At 37.2% G+C, this 13,190-nt stretch overlaps 1 protein-coding gene across 1 annotated transcript; it reads right to left on the reverse strand.

Annotated features, from left to right (window-relative positions):
* Positions 1-509: 509 nt before the first annotated feature.
* On the reverse strand, positions 510-8,476 carry LOC110464548 (ras-related protein Rab-28-like). Its single transcript, XM_021519814.1, has 6 exons — positions 8,289-8,476; positions 6,206-6,302; positions 5,541-5,629; positions 4,575-4,704; positions 2,780-2,883; positions 510-2,479 (listed from the first exon to the last, which is right to left on the reverse strand). Exons 1-6 carry the CDS (start codon positions 8,361-8,363, stop codon positions 2,309-2,311), a joined length of 666 nt encoding a protein of 221 aa, XP_021375489.1. The 5' UTR covers positions 8,364-8,476; the 3' UTR covers positions 510-2,308.
* Positions 8,477-13,190: the final 4,714 nt, after the last annotated feature.

Here is a 13,190-nt window from a genome sequence, read left to right on the forward strand (position 1 = left end):
CTGGAGATATTCCGTCACACATTTGTTTCTGATATGACATCACTCTCTAAATCGAGCTGATCAGGCCAACCATGATCACAGCAAACAAGTCACAAAAAGGATTTACGCACAGCAGGTTAATAGATCTACGTCAGTCCTAGTTATGTAATAATTACGCACGGCAGGTTGATAGATCTACGTCAGTCCTAGTTATGTAATTACACACGGCAGGTTGATAGATCTACGTCAGTCCTAGTTATGTAATAATTACACACGGCAGGTTGATAGATCTACGTCAGTCCTAGTTATGTAATTACGCACAGCAGGTTAATAGATCTACGTCAGTCCTAGTTATGTAATAATTACGCACGGTAGGTTGATAGATCTACGTCAGTCCTAGTTATGTAATAATTACGCACGGTAGGTTGATAGATCTACGTCAGTCCTAGTTATGTGATAATTACGCACGGCAGGGTGATAGATCTATGTCAGTCCTAGTTATGTAATTATTACACACAGCAGGTTGATAAGATCTACGTCAGTCCTAGTTATGTAATAATTACAGACGGCAGGTTGATAAGATCTACGTCAGTCCTAGTTATGTAATAATTACCCACGGCAGGTTGATAAGATCTACGTCAGTCCTAGTTATGTAATAATTACACACCGCAGGTTGATAGATCTACGTCAATCCTAGTTATGTAATAATTACGAACGGCAGGTTGATAGATCTACGTCAGTCCTAGGTATGTAATAATTACACACGGCAGGTTGATAAGATCTACGTCAGTCCTAGTTATGTAATAATTACACACAGCAGGTTGATAGATCTACGTCAATCCTAGTTATGTAATAATTACGCACGGCAGGTTGATAGATCTACGTCAGTCCTAGTTATGTGATAATTACGCACGGCAGGTTGATAGATCTATGTCAGTCCTAGTTATGTAATAATTACACACAGCAGGTTGATAAGATCTACGTCAGTCCTAGTTATGTAATAATTACGCACGGCAGGTTGATAGATCTACGTCAGTCCAAGTTATGTAATAAAACTTTCAATTTCTGCCATCTAAGGACCAGCGTTAAGACTTTTAGACATATTGACAATTGGTACAAGATTCAGAATTCAGACTAATAACGCTGAATATCTTAAAACTGTTTTACAGGACAGTTAGTGCTAATGTAATGACTGTAGAATTGTGTACATCTCAACTGTCACCAAGTGTAAAACAAAATGGTTTTTTCCTTGTAATATTTTCACCCTTAAGCGGGGGACTTAAAACAGGGCAAATAAAAACAAAGGGAGCGCCAGCTGACAAAGATTTACACCACCTCTCCCGAAATGATCCAATGTGACCTTTAACCCCTTTACTGATGATCACAAGAATATAACCAGGTGTAGAAGTCAATGATGATACTTCGGTGTAAATGATCTAAATCTGCGAAGTCATTCATGAGATATCTTGCACACAAATCTATTATCCCAAAGTGGTCAATTGTGACCTTTGACCCTTCAATATTGACTATGACAACTCCCCTCTACTTAGGAAGGTGGGGTGGGATGGGGTGGGGTAGAGTGGGGGGTTAACAACATTAGGTGTATTGTAAACAGTATCAGCATCAACATGTGGGTGCATTTCTGTTAAAAGGGCAGGGATTGGATAGGATGAAACCATTACGACTTACACTATATATCACTAACGCAACAGGTATTGGAGAGTCAAAACAAAAACAGCCCAGTCATGATTAATGACTACTCATCACGACAAACAATACAAAATTATCAAACTTGCAATCATACAGTTAAAAGGCAACACAATTCATCAATTTTCTGTTTCTATCACAATAGATGTCACAAGTTTCATTCTCAATACGTTTCGGTACAGAAAGTTTCAATACATTTGGGAAAAAAATCACAACCTGAGTTTACTGGTAATACCATTAATGAAAAGAAAAAAACAAGAATGCCAATGAAATTAAATTCACAAAGGTTAATTTATATTTCCTACTGATCGTTCTATGCCAACAATTGTTGCAGGAGGCTTAAAGTGAATACAAAAATATTGAAAATTATTCCTTCATCTGATCTAAAGAGAAAAATCACAACATCTTCATTCATTCCACATGTGTAAGGGTTTGTTTAAATATGTTGTAGCACTTTCACTAATCATGTGTCTTGTGCCCATATATCACTCTCCATGACTTTGAAGTCCTTCTTACTGACTCCAAGGAATTAATGTTTTCACAGCCTATCACCAACAAGTTATGAAATACTGGTCAGTAGAAATGTTTGAATGAAGAACTTTTAGAAGTATGACATCAGGTGTTATTGTAGAGAGCAGAAAGAACTCTTGGCTGATGTCGTGATGGGTTTGGCGGCCGCCTCATTAGACTGAATAATCTCGGCTTTAATCACTCTCTGATGGGTCTCCACCTCCGGCTTCGTAAGCTTGATACCCAGAATTTCTGCGGCTACTCGTTGGAAACAAAGGGACACCTGGAAAAGATCATTTACACCATGACTCCTATTCATGAAAAGTGTGTCATTTGTTCATGAAAATCCAGTAAAAAACATCTCTCATATCTTAAACATGTTTTTTTTCTTATTTCATCTTTATGCACACTTATCCTGGTGTACGATATCCTGTTCTCTTACCCTGGAGAGATGTATCCAGACTTTTACCGGTGTGATATACCCTGTTCTCTTACCCTGGAGAGATGTATCCACACTTTTACCGGTGTGAGATATCCTGACTAGACCAGCCCTTCAGCTTGAAACAGTACTATATATACTTACTGAGTCACCTGTTTTGGCTGAAACAAAGTGACTGGACATGCCCTTCTCTTGGGCAAACTTCTGGTGTTTATCCATCTTCACTGTCCTCATATGTTCAAGGTCAACTGCAGTAGAAAAATCAATAGAAGTTTACCTCTAGAAGAAAACAGTTCATTCTCATGCAAGTACTGCAAGCAGAATCAGTACAAAAACATAAAAGAGATACCTCATTTGAAAACAAAACAGAAAATTCTACAAATACAGTATTCAGTACATAAACAAATTTAACCTTTTCTTAAACATACAAAACCTTTTAAAAAAATTAGCAAGAATTTGAAGTGTTTCTACTGTTAGTTATTGTGTCAAATTCTGCTACCTTTGCATCAGTGGAAAGATAACCAGAATTTGCTCTTGTACATCAACAGAAACCCTTACTTCTAAAGTGGTCAAATGTAACCTTTAACACTTCAATCTTGACTGATGACCACCAAAATATAATCAGCTGCAGAACTTGATGTTACTATACTATGATGTAATTTAAATATACTGTAAATCTGTTCAGGGATTCGTGAGATATCTTATACACAAGTTTTTAACTCCAAATGGGGTTAATTTACTCAAGGCATATTATTTAAAGATTTATCTATATGTCCCCATTTGACCTCACCCCTTTGCCCCCATAAATATATGGAGGCACGGTAGTCTAGTGGTAGGGTGCCGGGCTCGTGACCGAAGGGTTGCAGGTTCGAGTCACGGCACGGCAATGTGTTGTATCTTTGGGCAAGATACAAGATACTTTATTCCGCTTGTTCCAGTCTACTCAGCTGTAAATGAGTATGTGGTTAGGCAGTGCTAGAATTGGAGAATGCTAGCTGTGAGCGCCGAAATGGCAGCACCGACTGTATGCTCCCCAGGGAGTTGAGAAAGATATTGGCTGGTTGCAAAGGCCCTATAACCACGGATAATAATTTGTGAACCACTTTGAGACGACCTACGACCTAGGTTGTGCTAAAGCGGTATATAAGAATCTCAAATAAATATTAATATTATTATTATTATTTTAAATCTCTAAGGCCAAAAGATGCTCAGTAACAATTTAGGTCAAGATCTCTTCAGCTATGCTTAAAGAGTAGTACATGTATTTTAAAGATTCATCTAGCTGTATTTCCCTTATTGGACCCTGCCTTTCTGCCCTAAGGGAGGCCACACCCTTTCCTTATAAAACATTTTGTCCTTTTGGCCAAAGGATGTTTCCAAACCAATTCGAGTCAAAATCCCTTCTGCTATTCTAGATTGGTAGCATTTAAAAGAAAGTAGACAACGGATGCCGCTACACCACATAAGCTCACTTTGACATTTGAGCCAGGCAAGCAAAAACAATCTAAATTCAATATACGTGTACAAGAATGTAATGGGAATTGTTCATCCCCATATAGCTTTCATCATTTTTTTACCTTTACATTGAGGAAAAAATATAACCTGATACACAGCGTACTATAGCTAGCTATTCCTAGGTTAAAGGCAAAATTCACATGGTTAAAATTGATATCCTGTTAAATATTTGACTTGATGTAATTCTCTCCTATACAAATTATAAACAAGGAATGCTCACTTGTTTCTCATAGCAATAAGCATAACATTTCTTGTCTGGACACATGTGATCAATATATGAAATAACTTATATTTAACAATCTTTGTTTTTCACAAACCTATCTGCTAATCACACCTGTATGCAATCCCTGACACAGCTGTTAACAACAATGACTACAGCCAATTTACCTGACAAAAACAAATCATCGTCTTTTCTGTCCCTTACCTTTGTTTCCTACTAAAGCCATATGTGGTATTTTTGTGTCTCTACCAAAAACCTTTTTCACAGAACTATACCAGTCTTCTACATTCTCAAAACTTGCATAGTTTGTTATATCATAGACCAAGACGATTCCCTGAAAAAAAGTGAAAAAAAATATCAAACTAACAGTTATTTTATTTGTGTAATTATTTATATTTTAACATGAAACAAAACAATTAAACATTGATACAAATCTCCTGGCATGTTCAACAGAGAGTAACAGGCTATATACTGTGTGTCAACAATAACTAGTTATGTAAACATAGCACTCACAAATTCATTCTCAGATAATGAATTTTGATGAAGCCGTACATTTCTAAATCTGCACATAAACATTTTAGTTCTTAAAAATAGTTCAGAAAGTCACTAGAGTGACAAAGTATTCTTTTGTAAAATATGATATTGTTGTTTTTGTTTTGGTATTGCTGACATATAAAGACTACGGTATCAAAAATTGACTTGTTTTGGACAAAAAAGTGACTGTTACTATAAAAAGTTGAAACACAAATCCTTCAAGGTATTCCCATACCTTATGAAGTTTTATCAAAATCTGTTTAGAAACAAAGTCACTCCAAAGATGGCAAATATAGTTTATAAATAGTTCCACTCAGTGACCTTGGTACTCTTAAACACAAACTTTGTCTAGTCTCATATACTTGACCAAAACACAAAGTCTGACAAAAATGTGTTCAGAAATGAAGTGGCTAGAGCTTTCACAAAGGTGAACAAACGTTCTTACAAATGAGGACAGCGATATTATGCCCAATGACCTTATCACGAGAAATTTAACATAAAACAATTATTTTCAGGAACAAAACTGACAGTTATTACGTTCTAAAGCATAATTTATGAAGATAATTGATTTTCTTAAATAAAGATTCTATACATTGATTTCTCTTTGCTCAGCCTTCATTTGGTACCAATACTTACATTGGAACCATATATATAGTTTTCTAACATCTTTCCCCCGAGGGTCTGTCCACCAATATCCCAAACTTGCAGTGCTACATGGACATTGCCTGCAATAAATCAAAGACATGCTTTATGTTATGGCAGCAAATAGCAACTTTTCTGTCTACTGAAAAAAATGGAAGTCTGATAGTCTAACACATCTGTAATCTGAGCAACTGGTCATGAGAATGTTGCCAAAGTACTTGTCTGGTCTATGATATAGAAAGCTCACCAAGAAATGGAAAATTATTCAAAATAACCATGGATAGCATCATTTTATAAAAAATCTTGATAATGAATAAATTTTACAGACAAGGGTGATGTGAGCAAGTCTTGACCTTAGTAATAGAATTCTTTTGTTTGTTTCTTTGTGTTTTACGTCCTATTAACAGCTAGGGTCCGGGAGTTCCCGGAGAAAAAACACTAACCAACTGCCCCCCTAGCTATCAGCTATATACTTGCCTTAAAGTGTACAATTAAAATATGTACATCCACTTCCAAACACTTTACTTTTCCCATTCATTGAATGAGACATATGAAAAGCTAATAGCTTGATGTGCTGTTACATACAATCAGTGTGGCTTTTCAATCAACAATGTCTATTTTGAATAAGATATAATATACCTCTGTATATGTTTAATTACCTGGTAATATTATTCTTTTCAAAAAGAAATCTAGACCAATTGTCTGCTTATATTGCCTTCCAAACTGCTCCTGGGAATATCGGGTAGCTATAGACGTCTGAAATGACAGAGATTACAGATGACAGGATCAATATGGCAAAAGTCACACTTTCAATGTGTAACAAAGTTTATTTACAGTATTTAAAACTTACCCAACGAGTCAAACTCTGCAGTTTATTTCATTTCTGATTATCTTGAAAATATCTTTTACAAGTCGAAGTATGTACAATGATTGGATGACTTGGGCGACACTCGCTTTTATCATACTTAGAAATATGATTGTACATGTTGGATCTTGGATGCTATGGCAAATTGTCAATTCACATGTTGGATCTCAATGAGAATGAGGAAATAGGAATGTAGATGCTGGATCTTAGATGACGGGGGATGGGGGTCAACATAAAATTAATGTTCATGTTGGATCACAGATGAGGTGTAGGCCAAATTCCAGGGGTTATGCTCACTTGCATATTCTGCACCTCTTGAATAGGTAAAGATAAAATCAAAGGCTCTGCATTTGCCACTTCACTATCCTTTGATGTACAATAAAAGAATCGTGCTGCAGCGTAACGGTAAAATTGATCAACTTTGAAGTCTAGTAGCACTCCTTTGTAATTTTCAAAGGACAGATATCAGCCTAGCAATTGATTTTTTTCCCTCACTTGAAACCAATCGAATAGTGAAACATGTGCCTTTGATTTTCATCATGACATATTCCAGGGGCGCAGAGAATGCAGGCCAGCCATGGAATTTCAATGGATGGTTTTCTGTTAAAAATAGAACAGAGAAGTGAGTTGTGTGCTTCCATTAGGGATCAAATCAGTGACCTCCTGCAGCTTCCCATTACGCTGCTCTACCGATATTAAGGGAGATTCCATCTTGCTCGAAACTAGAAGACAACTTTAATCTTCAATAAGATTCATCAGCTTTGAAATGTGTAAAAACTTTGATATTGCGACTTTTATCTTATTAACAATTAAAATCTGCTGTAATGTTCCCCCCTTTTTTAAATGTGTTTGCTTTGAAACACCACAACAACCCAGGTTCTAACTCCCTGTCACCACAAGGATGGCCAAAAACACCATTTGTAACAGGAAAGAAAATATTGTGCTTTCACCAAGGATTGAATCGCAAGTTCCACAGCTTCCAATTTAGTATACATGTAGGTCTACCAATTGAGCTTAAGGAAAATACCCTCTAAATTAGTGCGATGCTAGAAGGCAACCGTAATCCTATGTCCAATAATTACAAAACATTGGATCTCAGAACAATGAGGTTCAGGGTTTATATATACACGTTCAATATTGGATGGGATGGGGGGCAAGATTAAGTACAACATAGTTGATCTCAAAGGAGGGGCTATATTAGTACTAATATTAATACCCGGCCCCCTCTGCACGACGCAATATATCAAAAAAAGATCTCTCGTCGTCAGAAAGCTACGTTATCGCAGCTATATATGAATGTACATGTTGGATCTCTATAGGAGGAAGTAAATAGAGTGTACATGTTTTATTTCAAGAGATTGTACTACTTTTGGTAATGTACGATCAAATCGTTTCAGGCATAACCATGTGGTAAATATGAGTACCTGTAAACAGACTGTAGGTTCAAAAACATGAGAATAATTACATTTTCACACGAAGGAAAGGTCATTTCCATGTCATTTTGTAGCCTCCGCATTACAACATTTTTTTACAATGACGAGAGAGAAAAGAATCCTTTCGCGTCAAAAGTTACGTTACTTTCTAACCTAAGGGCCATTAGGTTACTCTACATTGAACTTTAAAATCAATATTAGTTATTTACAAGAAAAGGTCTCAAACGAACCCGTCTGTCTGAACTCCTGTGAACATAACTGATGTATCTGAATGTGCAACGTACAATACAGAAATTAACAAAAATAATAATCAGCAGTGACAACAAATATAAAGGACTGACACTTGGTCGTTATTGAAAGGCCTACAATTAAGAAATTGACACTTGTGGCATGATCTAGACATCTAAGGCGAGCCAGTTGCTTGGAGATGCCACATGGCCTTACCTTTCCAGAGGATCCATCACCCATAATGACAATCTTCAATTGTTTGTCGGGAGCTTCATCCTCAGAGTCCGACATTGTGAAAACAATATCTTTTTTAAAGAAGATTAAGGCGCCGTCATGGATATTTAAATCGACATTTGGGTACCATCCTCTCGTTTCCAAATATTTACAAATGCTGTCACTGGGAAGTCGGTGTTACTTTCGCGCTTAAGATGTCCTGCCTATTCAAGCTTTCCGGAGATCAAACTGATTTGATGACGTCAATTGAGGCGCAATATTTTTGTATCGTGACCGAGGCCTAAACTATAATCTAATTCCGTGGTACATCTAAATTTAGCAACAATTAAAAGTTTTTGCATTCATCATAACTGGACAGCGGTTCTGAAACAGTGTGAGCAGCATTTCTTAGCATATGGTGGCTGATTCCATCCCCATCCGAGGCCTTGCAGAGCTTCAATATCTGTAGAACATCGCGTATTTCAGTTGAATGTAATCTTATTGAACTAATTTGTTTGTCAGTTTTTGGCTCAATAATCGGAACATCAGTGTTACTGTCATCTACTCTAGTAATACTACAAAAATAGTTATTTGATAATTCAGCTTTATCTTCATCTCTAGTAACTATTTCATTAATAATAGGATCGACTAAGGAAGGTATAGGTTGTGAAGTATCAGACGTTTTAATTAACCTTTTAATTAATTTCCAATAAGACTTAGGATCCGAAGATGAGTACCCATCAATAATATCATAAACATTCTCATAAAAAGTAACACGTGGATGCTTTTTCATATTATTAACTTTGTTTCGCTGTGATTAGAATTTATTGATATCTACCAAACGTTTGGTTAACCTTGCTATTTTATGTAATCTATCCCTAATTCTTTTTTTTTTTTTCTAACCTCAGAGGTCATCCATGGCTTATCATTGGGTTTTATATTTACTTCTTTACTAAGAATACGTTCATTGGCAAAAGATAGATAAAGGTTCGTAAAACGATCACATGCTTAATTAACTGAGTCACAATTATAACAAGAGGCCCAGAGGGCCTGTATCGCTCACCTGGATATCTATACAATCATGGCAAAATATTCTCCAAATGAGATCCAAGGGAATGTGCCAGACCCCAAAGCCAATCCTTGTAGCAAATCTGTATTAAATTGTTCATGCCAAGCAATTTAATGTATGGTTATAGGTGGATATCTCAACTGTTTCCAAGCTGTGACTCAGAAACTAGGTCCCTAGGGTTGTGGCCAGATCCCATGATCAATCTTAATATCATGACTGCATTTGTCTCTTCATGCCCAACAATTGTATATATAGTTTTGGGTTGGGGATCTTAACCATTTCGAAGTTATGACCCAGGGGTTAAGTCTCCAAGGGTGGGGCAGTCCCCAAGGCCATCCTGGAAGCATATATGCATTCATCTCTTTATACTCAGCAATTGTATATATGATTATAGGGTGGGGATCTCAACTGTTTCCAAGCTGTGACTAAGAACCTAGGTTCCTAGGGGTTCGGTCAGACCCCAGGGTCTATTCTAATGTCATGACTGTATTCGTCTCTTAATGCCCAGCATTTGTATATATAGTTTTGGGGTGGGGATCTCAACCGTTTTAAAGTTATGGCCCAAGGACTATGTCTCCAAGGGTGGGGGCCAGACCCTAGAGCCATCCTGGAAGCAAATGTGCATTCTTCTCTTTATACTCAGCAATTGTATATGTGGTTATATGGTGGGGATCTCAACCATTTCCAAGTAATACACATTTTTGGCCCCACTCCTTAGCCCAGGGGGTCAGTCCCACCATTTGTACAATTTTGAATCCCCACCACCTAGGGATGCTTCCAGTCAAATATGGTTGATATCCATCTCTTGGTTCCAGAGAAAAAGTCGCTTAAAGCAATATAGCCAAATAACCCTTTTTGGCCCCGCCCCTCAGTCCCCTGGGGGGTCAGCCACACCATTTGTACAATTTTGAATCACTGCCTCCCAGGAATGCTTTTGATCAAATATGATTGATAACCAGTGCACAGTTCTACAGAAGAAGTCGTTTGTAGCAATAGAGCCAAATTGCCCCCTTTTGGCCCCGCCCCTTAGCCACCTGGGGAGTCAGCCCCACCATTTGTACAATTTTTAATCACCATCACCTAGGGCTGCTTCCAGTCAAATATGGTTGATATCCACTTCTTAGTTCCAGGAATCCTGGAAGCAAATGTGCATTCTTCTCTTTATACTCAGCAATTGTATATATGGTTATATGGTGGGGATCTCAACCAATTCCAAGTAATGCATTTTATTGGCCCCACCCCTTAGCCTGGGAGGTCAGCCCCACCATTTGTACAATTTTGAATCCCTGCCTACCATGAATGCTTTTGATTAAATGTGATTGATATCCAGTGCATAGTTCTACAGATGAAGTCGTTTGTAGCAATATAGCCAAATTGCCCCCTTTTGGCCCCGCCCCTCACCCCACTGGGGGGTCAGTCCCACCATTTGAACAATTTTGAATCCCCACCACATAGGGATGATTCCAGTAAAATTAAGTTAAATTCCATTCAGTGGTTAAGAAGAAGAAGAAGTCGTTTAAAGAAATTGTTGACGGACGGACGACGGACGGACGGACGGACGGACGGACAACGGACGCCACGGTATGGCATAAGCTCACCTTGGTCCTTCGGACCCGGTGAGCTAAAAAGTATCTATCCAATTATGATTAGATATAAGTTCATTTTTTTTTTTAATTTGCACTCTTGTACTGCCAAATCTTACGTTTATAGACTTGTTTAAAAAGACAAGGAAGATTAATGGAAGCAGTACAACCATCATGGTCACTAAATGATCTATCAACAGAAATTACAGAAGAGTCAATACAAGAAATAGTCAGATAATAGTAAGCTAGATATATACCGCTTTATCACGACCTAGTCCGTAGGTCGTCTCAAAGCGGCTCACAAATTATTATCCGTGGTTATAGGGCCTTCGGAGCTGCCATTTCGGCGCTAACAGCTAGCATTCAACAATTCTAGCACTGTCCAACCACGTACTCATTTACAGCTGAGTAGACTGGAACAAGCGGAGTAAAGTATCTTGCTCAAAGATACAACACAGTGCCGTGCCGTGACAGATAGAATTACATTGGCGGGAAAAAACATTGAAATTGTTGAGTCCTTCAATTATCTCGGTGTAACATTGTTTTACAATGGAAAGCTCACTAAAAGTTAGAGTATTATTAGTCAGCAAGGTCGAAAATGAACATAATGGATAGACAGTATTTGTAATAACAATTTTTTAAACATTGAAACTAAAAACTGTACACGTATTTGATATTTACTGTCAAGTGTATTAAACTACGGTTGTGAAATATGGGGATTCCATTCTGCCCCCGACGTAGAGCGCTCAGTTAGAAGGTGTACTCCAAACAATATGTGGTACGCTGAACTTGGTAGATTACCACTTTGTATAATACGGAACATGGTTGAAATTACTGGAAACAGAAAACTGTACTTTGAAAGCCTTGTATAATGATGTTGTCTGAAGTAAATATAAAGGCCAACTGGCTTAGTAATGTCACAGTCTTAGATCTAAGTCCGTGGTAATGTTAAATGTAAATATCTCTAGGTTTTGGATATGTTTGATACAATTTATACTGGACGTTAAACTACGTCAACGTGATGTTTTTATACAAAATATGAACAGTTTCTTTGAAAACTCTACGAAACGTGTTTTTTTTTATATATTGTCTTCAGTATTATCATTGTAAATCTTTTCCTGAATCTTGTATTTTAACCATTGCGACGCCGGGAAGTAGGAATCGACCGGCTTCCCAGGCGTCGGGGACTTTTTTCTGATGAATTGTTCTAGTCTACGCTGTACACCAGAAACGATGTTACCACTGTGCAGTGATACAAAAACGTACAACGGCTAAAAGAAGATATATTTGAACTGTATTTCCTAATTACATCGTTAAGCTACATGTATTGTGAAACTAACTTTAAAGTCAGATATTTGTATCAAGATACGTATCGTGTCGAATGTATTGTGCTGTGAAAATACAGTTAACGGGGTACAGGATACAGGGTACAGGAAACGGGGTACAGGATACAGCGTAGACTGAAACAATTCATTAAATCGTTCAGCTTCGCAAGACTTTGTTGTGTATTGTAGCAGAACAATTTGTTCGCTTGCATAAGGAAATACACTTTCATTTCGGGTATTATCAATCAAAGTTTAAATAAATTCGATTTGTGAGTTCACTAATTCTTTTTTTTAAACACCAGAAACGATGTTATCCACTGTGCAGTGATACAAAAACGTACAACAGCTAAAAAAGAAGAAGATATATTTGAACTGTATTTCCTAATGACATCGTTAAGCTACATGTATTGTGAAACTAACTTTAAAGTCAGATATGTGTATCAAGATACATATCGTATCGAATGTATTGTGCTGTGAAAATACAGTTTACAGGGTACAGGGTACAGCGTAGACTGAAACAATTCATTAAATCGTTCAGCTTCGCAAGACGTTGTTGTGTATTGTAGCAAAACAATGTGTTTGCTTGCATGAGGAAAACACTTTAATTTCGGGTATTATCAATCAAAGTTTAAATAAATTCGATTTGTGAGTTCACTCATTCTTTTTTTAAACACCAGAAACGATGTTATCCACTGTGCAGTGATACAAAAACGTACGACAGCTCAAAACAAAGATATATTTGAACTGTATTTACTATTTACATCGTAAAGCTACATGTATTGTGAAACTAACTTTAGAGTCAGATATGTGTATCAAGAAACATAACGTATCGAATATATATATTATTATGCTGTAAAAATACAGTTTACTTGGTACAGGATACAGGGTTACAAGGGTACTTGGTACGGGGTACAGTTTATAGGGTATG

The sequence above is a fragment of the Mizuhopecten yessoensis genome, unplaced genomic scaffold (genome assembly GCF_002113885.1).
Source record: "Mizuhopecten yessoensis strain PY_sf001 unplaced genomic scaffold, ASM211388v2 scaffold1539, whole genome shotgun sequence".
NCBI classification, from domain to species: Eukaryota; Metazoa; Mollusca; class Bivalvia; order Pectinida; family Pectinidae; genus Mizuhopecten; species Mizuhopecten yessoensis.

Bases quoted from the DNA above. Each gene is read 5' to 3' on its own strand.
- LOC110464548 (XM_021519814.1), bottom strand. From the start codon at position 8,363: ATGTCGGACTCTGAGGATGAAGCTCCCGACAAACAATTGAAGATTGTC. The intron at 2,884-4,574 runs GTAAGGGACAGA...TTTCTACTGCAG, and splicing joins GGCTTTAGTAGGAAACAAAG to TTGACCTTGAACATATGAGG. The intron at 2,480-2,779 runs GTAAGTATATAT...GATCTTTTCCAG, and splicing joins CAGCCAAAACAGGTGACTCA to GTGTCCCTTTGTTTCCAACG.